The 14,479-nt window shown below is 33.9% G+C and overlaps 1 protein-coding gene and 1 pseudogene across 2 annotated transcripts; one reads left to right on the top strand and one right to left on the bottom strand.

The window, feature by feature from the left end:
• Nucleotides 1,278–6,044, top strand: LOC109329906 (probable serine/threonine-protein kinase abkC). 2 transcript variants are annotated; one of them, XM_019563798.1, is made up of 6 exons: nucleotides 1,278–1,367; nucleotides 2,355–2,480; nucleotides 2,583–3,705; nucleotides 4,472–4,738; nucleotides 5,105–5,260; nucleotides 5,857–6,044. In XM_019563798.1, the coding sequence occupies exons 2-6, from the start codon at nucleotides 2,362–2,364 to the stop codon at nucleotides 5,974–5,976; spliced, it is 1,785 nt and encodes a 594-aa protein (XP_019419343.1). In that variant the 5' UTR covers nucleotides 1,278–1,367; nucleotides 2,355–2,361; the 3' UTR covers nucleotides 5,977–6,044. The 2 variants fall into 2 exon arrangements, with proteins under 2 accessions (XP_019419343.1, XP_019419342.1); XM_019563797.1 differs by having other exon boundaries at nucleotides 2,355–3,705.
• LOC109330112 lies at nucleotides 7,045–12,969 on the bottom strand (annotated as a pseudogene).

Raw genomic sequence — 14,479 nt, 5'->3', positions numbered from 1 at the left:
TTGCATGATCGATATAGTTGTTGTACCGTATTAATATTGGAACCAGTTTAACATTTGAATCGACAAGCACGAACCAATTTTTATAATACTGCCAAAATGTATTGGAATAAGACAAATGAAATGATATTAAGGCAATTTTATATAACCACATGTGCAAAAAAAAAATATAAACTATAAGAATTGTACATAACCATGTATGGGAATAAATATAAACTATATAAGATTAGGGATACAACTTTATTTCATGTACACCCTCAAGTACAAGTGACCCTAGCCACTAGAAACATCTGAAAATGTGGACCAAGTTGGATTATACTGAATCTCACAATTTCCAACTTCTCATCCCAAATAAATTATATGGTGTTAAATAATTCTATAATGTAAATTTTAAGACCTTAATATACTTTTTTGTCATAAGTAAGATTTGAAAAAAATTACATTTGTAATTATACTAATTAAAAGTTAATGTGGGTATATCCACAAATTTGTGTTGGTCTAAATAAAAATGAAGTGCACAAAAAATTTAGGAACCAAAACCTATCTTTGCTTTGGCTCCACTTTCTAGAATAAGAATACAATATGATAAACCATAGGTTAAGATAAGATCAAAAATTGGCTTATATTTTATATTAAAGACGACTTTTACTTCCCAATCTTGTTACAATGCATAATTAATTAGAGAATATACTATCTTATCATATTAAGAAATAATTTATCTTCTTAAATACATATGATATTTTACATGTATTTTATTCTCCTTTCTTCTAGAAGCTTTTATTTTAAAATATATTATAAAAATAAAAAACAAGATACATGTCAATTACTAACTTAATTTAAATAGATAAGTTATTCTTTAACATGAAGAATACTTGATTATAAATTAATTGTGTTTGAAATTTATATTACAAGATGTTCACCAGAATGAAAATATATTATAGAATTCAACATGTATATTTTTTGCCAAATATAAAAAGCTTTTTAAAAACATGCTACTTAATATATATTTATTTAGATTGGAATGAGTCTCTGTTTAAAATTTAATTATCTCAACGTGCTTCAAACTTCACCTAGTTTGAAAATAGCTATATTTTCAACTTGATTGAAGTATGTAAATTATTATTTCATTCAACTAGTGAGTTCAAATTGATTTGATTCTATAAGAGTTCAATTTTTTTAATTAACTATTAACTTAATTAGTTTAATTTATTGATGATTATTTATATAAATTTCGTATAGCACAAGATATAAGAGGATATATTATTAATTTAGATTAAAATATTAGATCTTAGGTTTCTTTGTTATTGTATGAGATTGAATCAATTGTTCTATCTCACAAAAACTAGCATGTTCTTTTCCTTCACGCACAGGTTCTCTCTTCTATCAATTATTCCCCTTTTCATTTTATTGTTTCCAAATTGTTTCATTTTTGCGTACTACGTTTTTTATTTTGTTTTTCTGCTATTGAATTAAATGTGTTAATTAGTGATGTATGGTGTGTGCTTTTTTGTTTAAAGGATTAAACTTTAGTGCGTTTTAATTTTGGGGTTGAATCTGGATTTTAATTTTATAGTGGTATGAATGATAAAGCTTGGATCTTTTACACCATTGCTAAATACCTTGGACAGTGGAGATATATTCCATGTAACTTAGCTACAAAAGTAATTGCAATACAAATATATCATGAAAAAATTTGGGAATAAGATTGGGTGAAGGCTCCAAAAAGTTAGGAACAAATAGTAGGTGCATTTTGTACTCTGTTTCAACCTAGTTTTCAACTATTTTTTGTCTTTTGTTAGAAGAATTGAAGAGAAACTTTTGTAGCTACCAGGATTTTGGTATGAATAAGTCAAAAAAGCTTAATTAGCATATGTATATTGTATGTAAGAAATTTTAACATCATTCACTCTCTGCTTTGCTGCAATTGCCTTGCCCTTTACTTCTCAGTTCTCGGTGAGCTTATCGAAACTGGGGCGCATAGTCGCACCCTTTGTAGCTGCCCTTAACTCCTTATTTTAATTTCTAGGTTTCTTTTCTCTATTTCTTTGTAGTATATCTTCTTTTTTTAGGTTTTCCGGTAAACAAATAATTAAGTGGATGGAGAAAGTAAAAGAGGGAATAAGGGATGTTCTGTTTTTTTAATAGAGAAATGATAGGTATAAAAGACTATTAGAAGAGAAATGGGCAGCGCCGACAATTTTTTTAAAATTGGGGGTGGTCATAGCATCAGCCACTCGTGCCACTGGTAGCTAAATGACGATTTATTTATTCACTGTATTTATGAATAAAATAACTGGCAATTCAGTTGAATTATGTGATAAAACATTGTTGTGATTGACATAATGATTGGTTTGCAGACTTTAGATGCTTGGGGATATAAGGAGAGTTGCCCACTCTCTTCTTAGAATCTATAGAAGCAGACATGTGGATGTGAGTAGAAATGGAGCAATTGCCTCAGTTGGACCGAATATCCGTCAATGCAGGTTGTACATGCAATATAAGTTTCCTAGTCAACTACATAATTCATTTTTGTGGTATAGGTCCCATGGGACTGGGCAAAGCTTTCACAAATGCTCTTCTTTTAGGAACTTTTCTGCAACCTCGGCGAGTAATGCAGTCATACATCATTCTCTGGTTCCATGGAAGTTGCTATACAGAAAGTATTCTTCCAGTGGCCATGGTTCATTTTCTACCATAAATATAATTGCTCAGGCAGTGAGCTTGGCTTTATCTCGTTCCTATTTGCTAGTTCCTGGTATTTTTGCATTTGCGTGTGGAGAGCATGCATTGGCTCAGCATAATTGGGTAGATGTAGAACGTTACCAATCACAGAGTGATTTGTATATGCGTGCTCAAGATGGTTACAGCTACATGTTTTCATTTGTATTTATGGCAGTAGAAGGTCTTGTCTTACTTGTGAGAGCTCTCTATCTAGCAGTACTATTCTCTCCAAGCATCGTGATGGCACCATTTGCAGATTACTTTGGACCAAACTTCAGGAAACTCTGGCTACGGGTCATTCATCGTACACTAGAAAAATCAGGTCCGGCATTCATAAAATGGGGCCAGTGGGCAGCTACCCGGCCTGATCTCTTTCCTCGAGATTTATGCATTAAACTTTCAGAACTTCATACCAAAGCTCCTGAGCATAGTTTTAGCTACACAAAGAAAACTATAGAAAGAGCATTTGGTCGAAAAATATCTGAAATTTTTGAGAATTTTGAAGAACTGCCTGTTGCATCCGGAAGTATTGCACAAGTGCACCGTGCTTCATTAAAACAGAGAAATCCTGCTCAGCAAGCAAAGCCCCTTGTGGTTGCAGTGAAGGTCAGACATCCTGGTGTGGGAGAATCAATTAGGAGGGATTTTGCTATTATTAATTTGGTGGCAAAAATTTCAAAGTCTATTCCTGCTCTCAATTGGTTAAGATTAGATGAGAGTGTACAGCAATTTGCAGTTTTCATGATGTTTCAAGTTGACCTTGCAAGGGAAGCTGCCCATTTGAGCCGTTTTATTTACAATTTCCGTCGGTGGAAAGATGTTTCTTTCCCTAAGCCAGTCTACCCATTTGTGCATCCTGCTGTTTTGGTGGAAACATATGAAAAGGGAGAAAGTGTCGCACGTTACATAGATGATCTTCCAGGGCATGAACAGACTAAATCTGCTCTTGCTCACATTGGGACTCACGCACTTTTGAAGATGCTTCTGGTAAATTATTTCATTTGCAAATTTTTGTGCCACTGCTAACTTCTGGTCGGTGATATAATCATTTTTAAAGCTTTCATTTCTAACACAAGATTTTACTAGTATTTGCATTTGACAAAACTGAAAATACAATACTTAATACCGAGTTTATTGCAATGAAAATTTAAACATTGGTTTTTAGTCCTATGCACATATAATTTATTTAATTTTAAAACATGCACGAGTTTATTATTGGCTGATGCTAATTTTTGAGTGCTGCATTAAGTTGTAAATGCTTAAAAGACAAATAGAACTCAGCATAATATTTTAAAATGTGTTTGTCCATGCGTATAAATAACAAGTAAGCATATCCCTAGATAATACAACTAGCATTTAGCAGGTGTGCTTTAGACAATCCAGATTTGTTTCTTGAAGCTGTCTTTGCTATGGGGTAATCTGGTTTTCTTAGCACTTTACGGTGTTTAGCTAATGACTATTTGGAGGGGTTTTCATTTTTTAATATAGATCTTTATGAGAACCATTTCTTAGTAATTAGCTTGTCTTGTTTATTTTGGGAGGATAATTTCATCTATGGCTGTAATTGCTTATCTATAATGATTTCCTTCTGTCAAAATAATAGTCCGTATTTTTTACTGCACATGTTGATCAATTAATTATCATTTATATCCCAATCCTTAGTTGGAACTGAAAGAAGGCAAGTTCTGTAGCAGTTTTAATTTTGAACACCATATAGTTTTAACTTCCAAGATTTTGGAATGTCTTCTTTCAGGTGGACAACTTCATTCATGCAGACATGCATCCTGGAAATATCCTTGTTCGAGTGCCTCAGAGCAAGTCTCGCAAGCGGCTCTTCAAATCAAAGCCTCATGTAGTTTTCCTTGATGTAGGCATGACTGCTGAACTTGCTGGTAGTGATCGGGTAAATTTACTTGAATTTTTCAAAGCTGTTGCCCGCCGAGATGGCCGGACTGCTGCAGAATCTTGTCTCCGTTTATCAAAGCAACAGAACTGCCCAAATCCAAAGGCTTTTATTGAGGTAAAATATTGTTTCTTTTGTTTTCCCCCACTTGCATTTACTTGTTTTTAAATATGGTTAAGTTCTGTGACATTTATTATCAACATTTGTATGCACATGAATATATTATATATAGACTAATACACAATGCAGACTTTTCTGGTCCTTGGACTAAGGCTTGCTTTTTGTTACTTGACACACAAAAATGGGATAATATTTCATTTTATCACGACTTTGCAAGTAGCCATTGACAATGTTTTTTTTTGTTTGACTGATTGATTTCTAAACAATTATGTGTATTGTTTTCTTATATTATCGCCTGTATTTTGGACTCTCCTTGAATATGATTTTTGACAATCTATACATTTCCGCTTGTTTTTTAAACAGGAAGTGGAAGAGGCGTTTACATTTTGGGGCACCCCAGAAGGTGACCTGGTTCATCCTGCAGATTGCATGGAGCAATTACTTGAGAAAGTTAGGCGTCATAGAGTTAATATTGATGGCAATGTTTGTACTGTCATGGTGACTACCTTGGTTCTCGAGGTAATTATTTTTCTTCTTTTTACCGTAGTCAGTAACATTGTTCAAGCATGATACCCTTCTAAATTAAGCTTGGTGTAAAGTAAGAAAGTGAGTGTGTATCCACCTTTGATAAGTGCATCAAGATCTCAACCCATTAAATGTTCTAACTTTCTCACTTCACATTCAAGTTCACTTTAGACTTTACTACCTGATTGACATGCATGGAAAACAATACTGTATATGATGATAGCATTAGAGGTTTAGGGTGTGTTTGGCTGAAGAGTTTAGTTAAGTGCTTATTCAATAAGCCTTTTCGAAATAAGTTGATAAGAATTTATTTTCATAAGCTTCTCTAATAAGCTTATTGTAATAGCTAGAAAAAGACCATGGAAGGTAATTAGCTATTTCCATAAGCTTATAAAAACTGTTCTCATAAGCTCTTGCAAAGGCTCCTTTAAAAGATCTTCCTTTAAGCTCTTTAGCTTATGTAAGAATAGCTTATTGAACAAGTACTTAATAAAGCCATTTACCCATACTCATCCTAAAGTTCTTATCCCCTTTACAATATGTATTTGCTTATGTGATTGACCTGTTATTGGTAATTATTCATTTTGTAGGGTTGGCAGCGGAAGCTTGATCCTTCATACAATATCATGAAGACACTGCAGACATTGCTACTTAGAGCTGATTGGGCAAAGTCTCTTTCTTATACAATTGATGGACTCATGGCTCCTTGATCAACTTTCCTTCTTTGTTGAAGCTCTAGAGAAACAATTTTGACAGCATAATCCATAACATTTTACCTCTCCTAAAGGGTTAACCCACATTTGCCCTATTTTGGCATTGTACTTATTTTGGTTTGGTTGATTTATATTATAGAAATTCGACAAAATTTTACGTTGGTAGTTGATTGTATAACATAACCTATCTTTTATTCAGGCTTAGGACCGATTATGCATAAACTTGGTGTAGCAAAGAATTGTTACGAGTGAACACAAACCATATAGGATTAATAATCATTGGATATGATTTATGATATAATATTATGCATCTTTCGATTCATGTAATTATCCCATTAATATAATGAGACTAAGGTTTGGTTGAATTTATTTTGGTTAATTTCCAATAGTTATTACTGTGAGCATCACAATTTACAAGAAAAATGTAAGTTGTAAGAATAGAAGCAGTGAGTATTTCTCCCCCCTCTTAAAATGCTTTTTTAGCAAGGGATCCTAACATATCACACTTCATATGATTACTATATATATATAGAGAGAGAGAAAGAATGAGTGCAATTTTGAGTAGTTGGTTCATCACAGGTTTTGTTGTGTGGATTTGGGTGAGTGTTCACAAATTTTTTAAGGTGAGTTCAAGGTTAAGTGATTTATGTTTGGCTATTTTATTGAAAAATGATATTAGTACAATAATATTTGGATCAAAATTGCATTTAGATGTGTAAAAAAAGAAAGAAAATAACCCATTGAGTGAGGAAAGTACATTCAATTCCCTCAACCACCAAATAGAAATGCTCAAATTCCTTGCTTATTATACTCATGACCCTTAGAACCACTGTTTCAACAATGCAAAGGTGATTTTTGATGGCTTCATGACATATCTAAGCATGTGTTGTTTTTTATTCCATCATGAATATCTCACACACCATACTTTTTTCTTTCTTCTCACTCTTTAATTTCCTAAAATTTCTCTTCAAAAGTAAACATTTGTAGAAGTATACAGACCATACTTTTTTTTTATCCAAGAATAAGGTAAGATAAATATCACAACAAACAAAATAGAATTGAAAGTAGAAGTAATCAACTTAAGTACCATGCTAGATCTTAATGAATAATGGGGTTGGGAATTATAATCTATATACCAAAAACAAGACATGGTTTAAAGCCACAGACACGAGGTTCAAAGGTATCTAAGAATATATGTTGGCTTATGGAATCATGTTCTGCATGTAAGTTCATGTATTTCTTTTATTGCTGTACTCATGCTATTAAGGGCCATTTTCTTCACCTGTTTTCATGAAACACAACCTTGTCAATTCATGCATACATCTAAGAGAATAAAGTAGTAACTGGAAATTAATATTATGAAATCTACCTCTAACTTGTCTACTTTTGCTTTATGGTCTTTCGGGAGTAGACGGACCTCATCGATCAATTTGACACACTCAGTAACATTCTCAGGGGACACAAATTCCAACACCACATGAACACAACACTGCAGAGAATCAAATACACTGGTCATAAATTCAGACAACTTGAGAAAATCAAAGGCCTAAATATATTAATGCTGGGATAATAATATCACCAACAATCATGTAGAAAGTAAGGTCATTAGTGTGTTCATTCTTTGTTTTTCCTTCTAACTTCATGCACACAAAGCAAGTGTTGATAGGGGCATACACTGATACAATCTTGAGGAATCATTTGCTTAAATGCAAGACTTCGAATTTGAGATTGTCAAGAAATTTCAAAATGTAAAAATCACGTTAACAATGTTGTATATCAAGTTTAAGAACAGTTGAAAAATTCTGTTGTTTAAATTAACCAGAGAGAAGAGAATATCATATATTAATGTAAAAAGAGACCTTAGGATTTCTAATCTGGTATGGACATCCAGCAGGAACGATGACAGCTTCTCCAATATGTTGCTCAAAAGTACATGGTTCAATTTCTGTTAAAAGTGAAGGTGAGTCAATTAAGCTACCTAGGAATGTGATAGCTTATGAAAACACATAGGTATACTTACTGAACTCCTCTTTTAGTCTCATTTTGTGAGTATCGTCAAGGAAGAAGCTCTGATCTAGAATTGGATGAACCATCTGCATAAGAGAAACAAAACCAATCATCACCGACTCAAACAAGATCATGCTTAGGTAGTGTCTTGTTTTGAACTTACCTTCTCATGATATGCATCAATATAAGAGAACTCATTGTGATGTCTTTTAAGGTATTCTAAGAGCTTCGGTACATCTTCTTTTCGAAAGACATCCCATAGGGCACAATTCTCTGTAAGCATTTTACTTTTATAACCGGCTGTGTTTTCAACGGGATTTCCAGGATCATGATCTGGAGATATTTCGTCATGTTGAGTTGTCCCTTGGTGAGTTAAAGAGCTTTGTACTTTTTCAGTATCAGAGTTGGAACCACATTCTCCGTCTGCAGAAATATTTGTATTTGAACACTGACTACCGACTGTTCTGTCTTCAGTGGAGATGCAAGATGTTCTATTAACTCTCCTGAAAAAGTCCTTTCTGTCTCTTACCATACTCCACAACACTTTTTGTTCTGTGTCTTCTGCATTGTCTGTAGTATTTTTAGAAGACTCCCTTTGACACAGAGCTTTGTGCTTTTTCAATAGCCTTCTTATTTTAGTAAGCTGCTCTGCAGACAGAGGGTCGTCTCTGGCATGTGCCATAATATTAACCTGGTAAGACACAGTAAGCAGCACCATGTAACTTATTATGTGCACAAGAAGATTTTGCTAAGTGCACCAGGAACTGCTATTTCACACTAACATTTTGGAGCAAAACCAATTTTTTGTCTAGTATTTTTGAAGCATCATCTACTGCATGCATCGTATTGGAAAACAAGCATGGGAAGAAAAAAAGGAATACCTGAAAGGAGAGAAGCTCTCTCCCACATATATTGGAGTATGCAATAACTCAAAACACGACGATACTATGTACTTCATACTTCTTTTTCTTTGCATAGACCAATATTAAATGCTTATTAAAATAAAGCTAGGTAAGTTCACAAACAATTTTTTTTTATTTGGACTAAGGAAATAATTTCTATTAAGCAGATTATCTGAATAAGGACTGGGGTAATTTTTGGTTTTAATATATACTTTTCGACATAGTTGAGTGGTCTGTTGAATATAACTATGAACAGCAAGGCTACTAAAATAAAAAAAACTAGCAAAATTTGTACAACTGTAAGAATAAGAGGTGCAGCATGACTTAGTGGGAAAAGTTGTGTTTTCACATACAGACATACAACAAGCACATATACAAGGTACAGGGTCTCCGTTGCACACATGGGGTAATCAGTCTTCCCGAGCAGGAAGCATTACATGAGGATGCTTATTACTTCAGAATAAGATCCTATATGAAATATAAAAAAGAAGCGCATTCCATACTAATATAGTAATATACACCACTTTTCCATTCTAGATTTCAATAAATATATAAACTATAAGTTCAGAGAAAGTATTATTCTAGATAGATATATTTAAGAAGTTAAAAGAAATATAACAAAGGGAACACACCACATCATATGAGTCGTAATAGAGCTTTGTCACAGAAACAGCTTCTTTGTCAGCACAGTCATATGAAATATAGACATATGGTCCTGTGTCATGTTTTGAACTCCCTTTTGGCAAATTTGCAGCTAAATTCAGAAGACCAGACACGGGGTTCATGTAATCTCGAACTGGTAGAGCATTAATTACTTCAGCAAAATAGGCTGGAAACTGTTCTTTGAACAGCTGCGAAGACAACCACCCCTTTAGTTTCAGCATCTCATGGCAAGTATTTTTATGAGACTGGTATTTAAGTGACCCAGTAAAATACTGCTTAATGTTGATTTCCACCTGCCACGGAGTAAGATTTCCCAAATTAATAATACTACACTTATTAACATTTTCTGTTTGGGTTTAAAGTGCAGCTCCACTGTTATTAAGTACATAGATCAAAGATTCAAACATGATGTGTATAAGCACCTATGTATGCCAATTACCACTAGCAATAAGTAATAACTAGGCAAACAAAAATTAATCTATATTAAGTCATACATTAATTTGAAGAAATACCTTCCTAAGCTAGCACTGACTTTTTTGCTATACTAAATAGTATCAATTTAAAAAGATTACAACTTAGAGTTAATGGATAAACTGACCTCGCACCAATCCAAACAGGCTTCAAGTAAGTCCTTATCATTCTCATATCTTGTAATGCTCCTCTCAAGATAAGCACAGATCATTACCAGTGGATCCCAACTGAGCTTTGATGTACTTTGGAGTACATCTAGCACTACTACAGGATGACCTTTACCCTAGTGTTTCTGAAAGTGTTCAAAATGATTGTGTCTGATGTCCAAAACTGTGGGATAAAACAAGCAATTATCGTTAGAATCTTCTCTTTGAGCGGCTTCTTGCAACTGCTTATACCCATTAGTTTCATGATCTTTGTCATTACATAGTGAGCAGCTTGAATTTTTATCCAAAGTTTCAGGAAAGTCATAGCTGCAAGCTATTTCTTCTGCCTTTACTTCCATCTCTTTGACCCAACTTAATGGAAAAATACATCTCAAATCAAGGTGGCTGTCACCACAACCACCTAGCTCTTTAGGAGGGCATGATACACTGCCAGTGCCGTTAGAACTCGTCCACTCAGGCAATATTGAAATAGCACTTAAATTGCTACTAGAACTGGCTTTATCGTCTGAAAGGTGGCTTTCACTGGCAATGCAAGTGTTCATTTTGTCAGGTAGCTTGGACATAGAAGAGCTAATTTCTTCAGAGGTGCTTCCTTGGCTAAATTCCTGACAACAACTTAAGCAAAGGCTATAGGAACAACTAAGGCAACTTCTATGAAGATCCAAAATGGTTGTTTTGCAGTGATTGCTGAGACAAGTGTTACACAAAATTACATTTGTTAGCATGAAGCACTATGAATGGTTTGAACTTAATAGCATCAGAGGAAGAGATCTTACCAGAAACTTTCCTCATTGCAACCAAACTGGACCTGCTTGATGAGAATATCAGAAACTCTTTTCCCTGTCCCAAACAAAAGCATCAAAGATAATCATGTTGTTATCAGTAAAAACTAATTCAGAAATCATCCATGTCTGAAAATGATGTACTACCTTTAACCTTTGCTTCTATTTCTAGCTCAGTCTGCTGGTCTTCACTTATTTGTTTTAATACAGGAAGAAGCATACAGATCAAATAATGGAAATGCAATATTCTATCAACTCTGCTTTTACCATGCAAATATTCCTGGAAAGAAAGGGAAGAAAATTGAAGTGTTAGAGTAGAAAAGCATCCAACATTGATATCAGACCTTACTTTCATTGTCTCTGCGTTGACTTGCAAAACAATCTTTACAAGTGCAAGTTCCCCGGCAAACTGGACATGCCATCTTAACTTCATCTTGAGTCTCAGAATACCTAAATTTGTTTCAAAAATTAAATTTGCAAGTACCTAATATTCTGAACCTCAACATCAAAGATGCAGACTGCATACCTCAAACTGGTAAGTATATCAGTAGTTAGTATTTAGTACTGATCATTGTTGATCAGTGTGGTATCACCGTTTCCAAAAATTACCACAAAAGAACAGGGGCAAGAAAGAAGTATGAACTTTGATAACTAATTCAAAAGGATATCCTTTCAACTAAGGAGTTCTAGAACTGCCACATGAAAAATCTCCAACAAGGTATTTAACTGATCAAATCAAACTTAATAGCATTGTCCAAAATATAATACAAAGTTAACAATGAAGCAGGACATTCAACATGAAAGTAAGTATATGCACAAATAATATCACACAGTTTCAATTTTTCATGATAAAAATCGGTGTAAACAAACTAAAAAGTCCTAACCGTTCTTTAATACAATCCATGCAGAAGAACTCCTTCTCACAGTTAGAACACTTTATAAAGTTCCATGACTCACTCCTCTGGCACCAATGACACCTCCTCTTTCTCTTACCCTTCTTCAAGTTCCTTCCACATGAAACAATCTGAAAAAACAAGCACCGGAATCATTTTCCCCCTTTTCTTAAAACACATAGACCTGAATCATTTTTCCGCTTTGCGTAAAAGAAAACAAACAACCTTAAAAAACATAAGCACAAGTAGTGTGACAATCAAGAATTTAAAAAGCAAAGAACACTTACATTGGTGTTCCTGTCAACATTCTTTGACCTGAAGTAACGAGTTGTAAGTGTAGCCGATCTCCGATCAAAGCTCGAAACTTTAGCATCAGAATAAGAACCCACATTGTGCATTGAAGAAGCAGGAGCAATTTCCATAACGCCATTTGGCAATTCTCTTCTTAACTCTTCTTCACTGTAACACAATTCATCTTCATCAACTTCTTCTTCCATAATATTCCTCTTCTTCTCTTTCTGATTTTTCTTCTTTGTCTCCTTCTTCTTCTTCTTCTTCTTCTTCTTCTTCTTATTATCCCTTTTCTGAATCTCTCTCTCCAGAACCATCGTTAACAATTCTAGCCTTATATCACAATTTTTCTTTTTCTTCTTCCTCGCAGGCCCAATTACATCTTCTGAATTCTGCTTCCTCTTCTTCTTCTTCATCAATTTTTCCCTAATTTCCACGTTTTCTGAAACGTCACCGTTTTGGTTGTTGTTGATGTTGTTGGTGCTTTTTCTCTGAAGTTTGAGTGAATCAGGAACCTTCTCCTTATTCTGGCGATGACGACCTTGAAAATAGTGAGTATCACACAGCTTCAAGCCTATCATCACTCTCCGCCGGCATCGCCATTTCCGGCCGTCGGTGCGGCTGCAACGGAGGTGGTCCGGCAGAGGCTCCTCCTCTTGCTCTGTTGATTTTCTTCCCATAAAAAAAATCAGTTATTTGAAATTGGGATTGATTTTGATGCAGAAAGTGAAAGTGGGAAGAAAGGGTTTTCAGTTTTTAGACCCCAAAATGAAAAGAGTGTATTGTATTTATTTGTGAAGAAAATAAATGAGAGACAGAAGTTTTACGATTTCGGAAACTTCCAAAACCTTGATGTTTCGAATAGTTATGGGCTAATGTGACCGATGGACTATAATTAGACCTTGATACATTTTGGTGATCGCAAAAACCTTAATGTATTGACGTATGTAATAGTCGTGATCAAATTTAAAACCGTAAGTTTTGTTCGATCTCTAACTCTTAATCTTTTGGGTTTTTTTAGGATTACTGTTTTAATCTTTTTTACCTCAGAGATAAAGTGAAAAGCTTTTAGAACCAATGTTGTTATGGATCATGTTGATTTTCCTTATTTGATTCATATAGTAGGGGGTATATGGTTCTTGTTGCTGTTTTCATTTTTTGTTCTAGTTTATTGTAGTTTCTAGCAACAGGAAGTTAGAAATAGAAGGGTTGATAAATCTGCATACCATGTATTGCATGGTATATTATATGAAATTAATATTTGCTGATACAGTTTAAAATCTATGCATCGACAGTATAAAATTTTTTATACTATCAGCACATATGACTCACTCTTGATTTGAATCTGTCATCATCATATTCCAGCATGAATCAACCTGAGTTGTTGTGTTACTTATAAACTAGTACATTTTGTAAGAAGTATGATTCTCATCATTTTTATTTACTCTGTGATTCTGATATTTGTTCAGGGTCTCCATATGAAATTTGGTTGAATTTCTTATTTAAAAAGTTTAGTAATTTGTATATTGCATGAATCTGACTTTGTTAAGGCTTTTGGAAAGTAAACATGTTTTACCTTAATCAGTATTATAAAATGAGTTGCATTGCTTTGTATTATAATAAAAAAATTGTTGGGTTTGTTCAATTATGAAGTCCCACATTAGATATGCGGGAAGGAGTGAAAGACTTTATAAATAGGAAAAATCCATTGAACTAATGCCTTAAAGTTTTAGTTCAAGATGTGATTTGAGGCCAATTGCAGTCTAATATGATTTCTTGTCCCATGTCAGCAAAAATAAAGCAGGCACAGCAATAATAGCGAAAGTTTGAAATTTTCTTGTATGCGACAGAACATGATTCCATCAACATGATGCTCCATTCTTGAATTTCTACATTTACATGAGCCTCAAAATTCTATGCACTGCAGAATGAAATCCTTCAATATTGTTCCCTGAAATTCAATAAATTGAATAGAATAAAAAAGAATGCAACTTTAAGATTTTATATGCACTAGACATCATAGAAATCAATATAAAAAAGGTAGAAGAAAGAGAGAAACATAAGTTAGCTACATTAAATGCATAAATGCCATCACCATGCTCCATGACCATACATATACCACATTCCCAAAAAACATGATTGAGTGCAGCGTTGATAAAATCATTTGGCATCTACCCGAAACTTCATCAACGCTGCACTCAATGATGTTTCTCCGATGTGGAGAGTTTATAATACTTTACGAGATCCACATTTCTGTTAGAAATTTTCTTTCTATTGCATCTCTTATATATAAATATGATTTACCACTTGTAAAACTAAACTAG

The sequence above is a fragment of the Lupinus angustifolius genome, chromosome LG16, assembly GCF_001865875.1.
Source record: "Lupinus angustifolius cultivar Tanjil chromosome LG16, LupAngTanjil_v1.0, whole genome shotgun sequence".
In the NCBI taxonomy this organism is placed as follows: Eukaryota; Viridiplantae; Streptophyta; class Magnoliopsida; order Fabales; family Fabaceae; genus Lupinus; species Lupinus angustifolius.
The sequence above is the reverse complement of the archived record's forward strand: the minus strand, read 5'-3'. Positions and strand labels throughout refer to the sequence as shown.

Coding starts and splice junctions, on each gene's coding strand:
- LOC109329906 (XM_019563797.1), top strand. CDS start 2,362: ATGCTTGGGGATATAAGGAGAGTTGCCCACTCTCTTCTTAGAATCTAT. Junction 4,739..5,104: donor ATCCAAAGGCTTTTATTGAG/GTAAAATATTGT, acceptor TTTTTTAAACAG/GAAGTGGAAGAGGCGTTTAC. Junction 5,261..5,856: donor TGACTACCTTGGTTCTCGAG/GTAATTATTTTT, acceptor TTCATTTTGTAG/GGTTGGCAGCGGAAGCTTGA.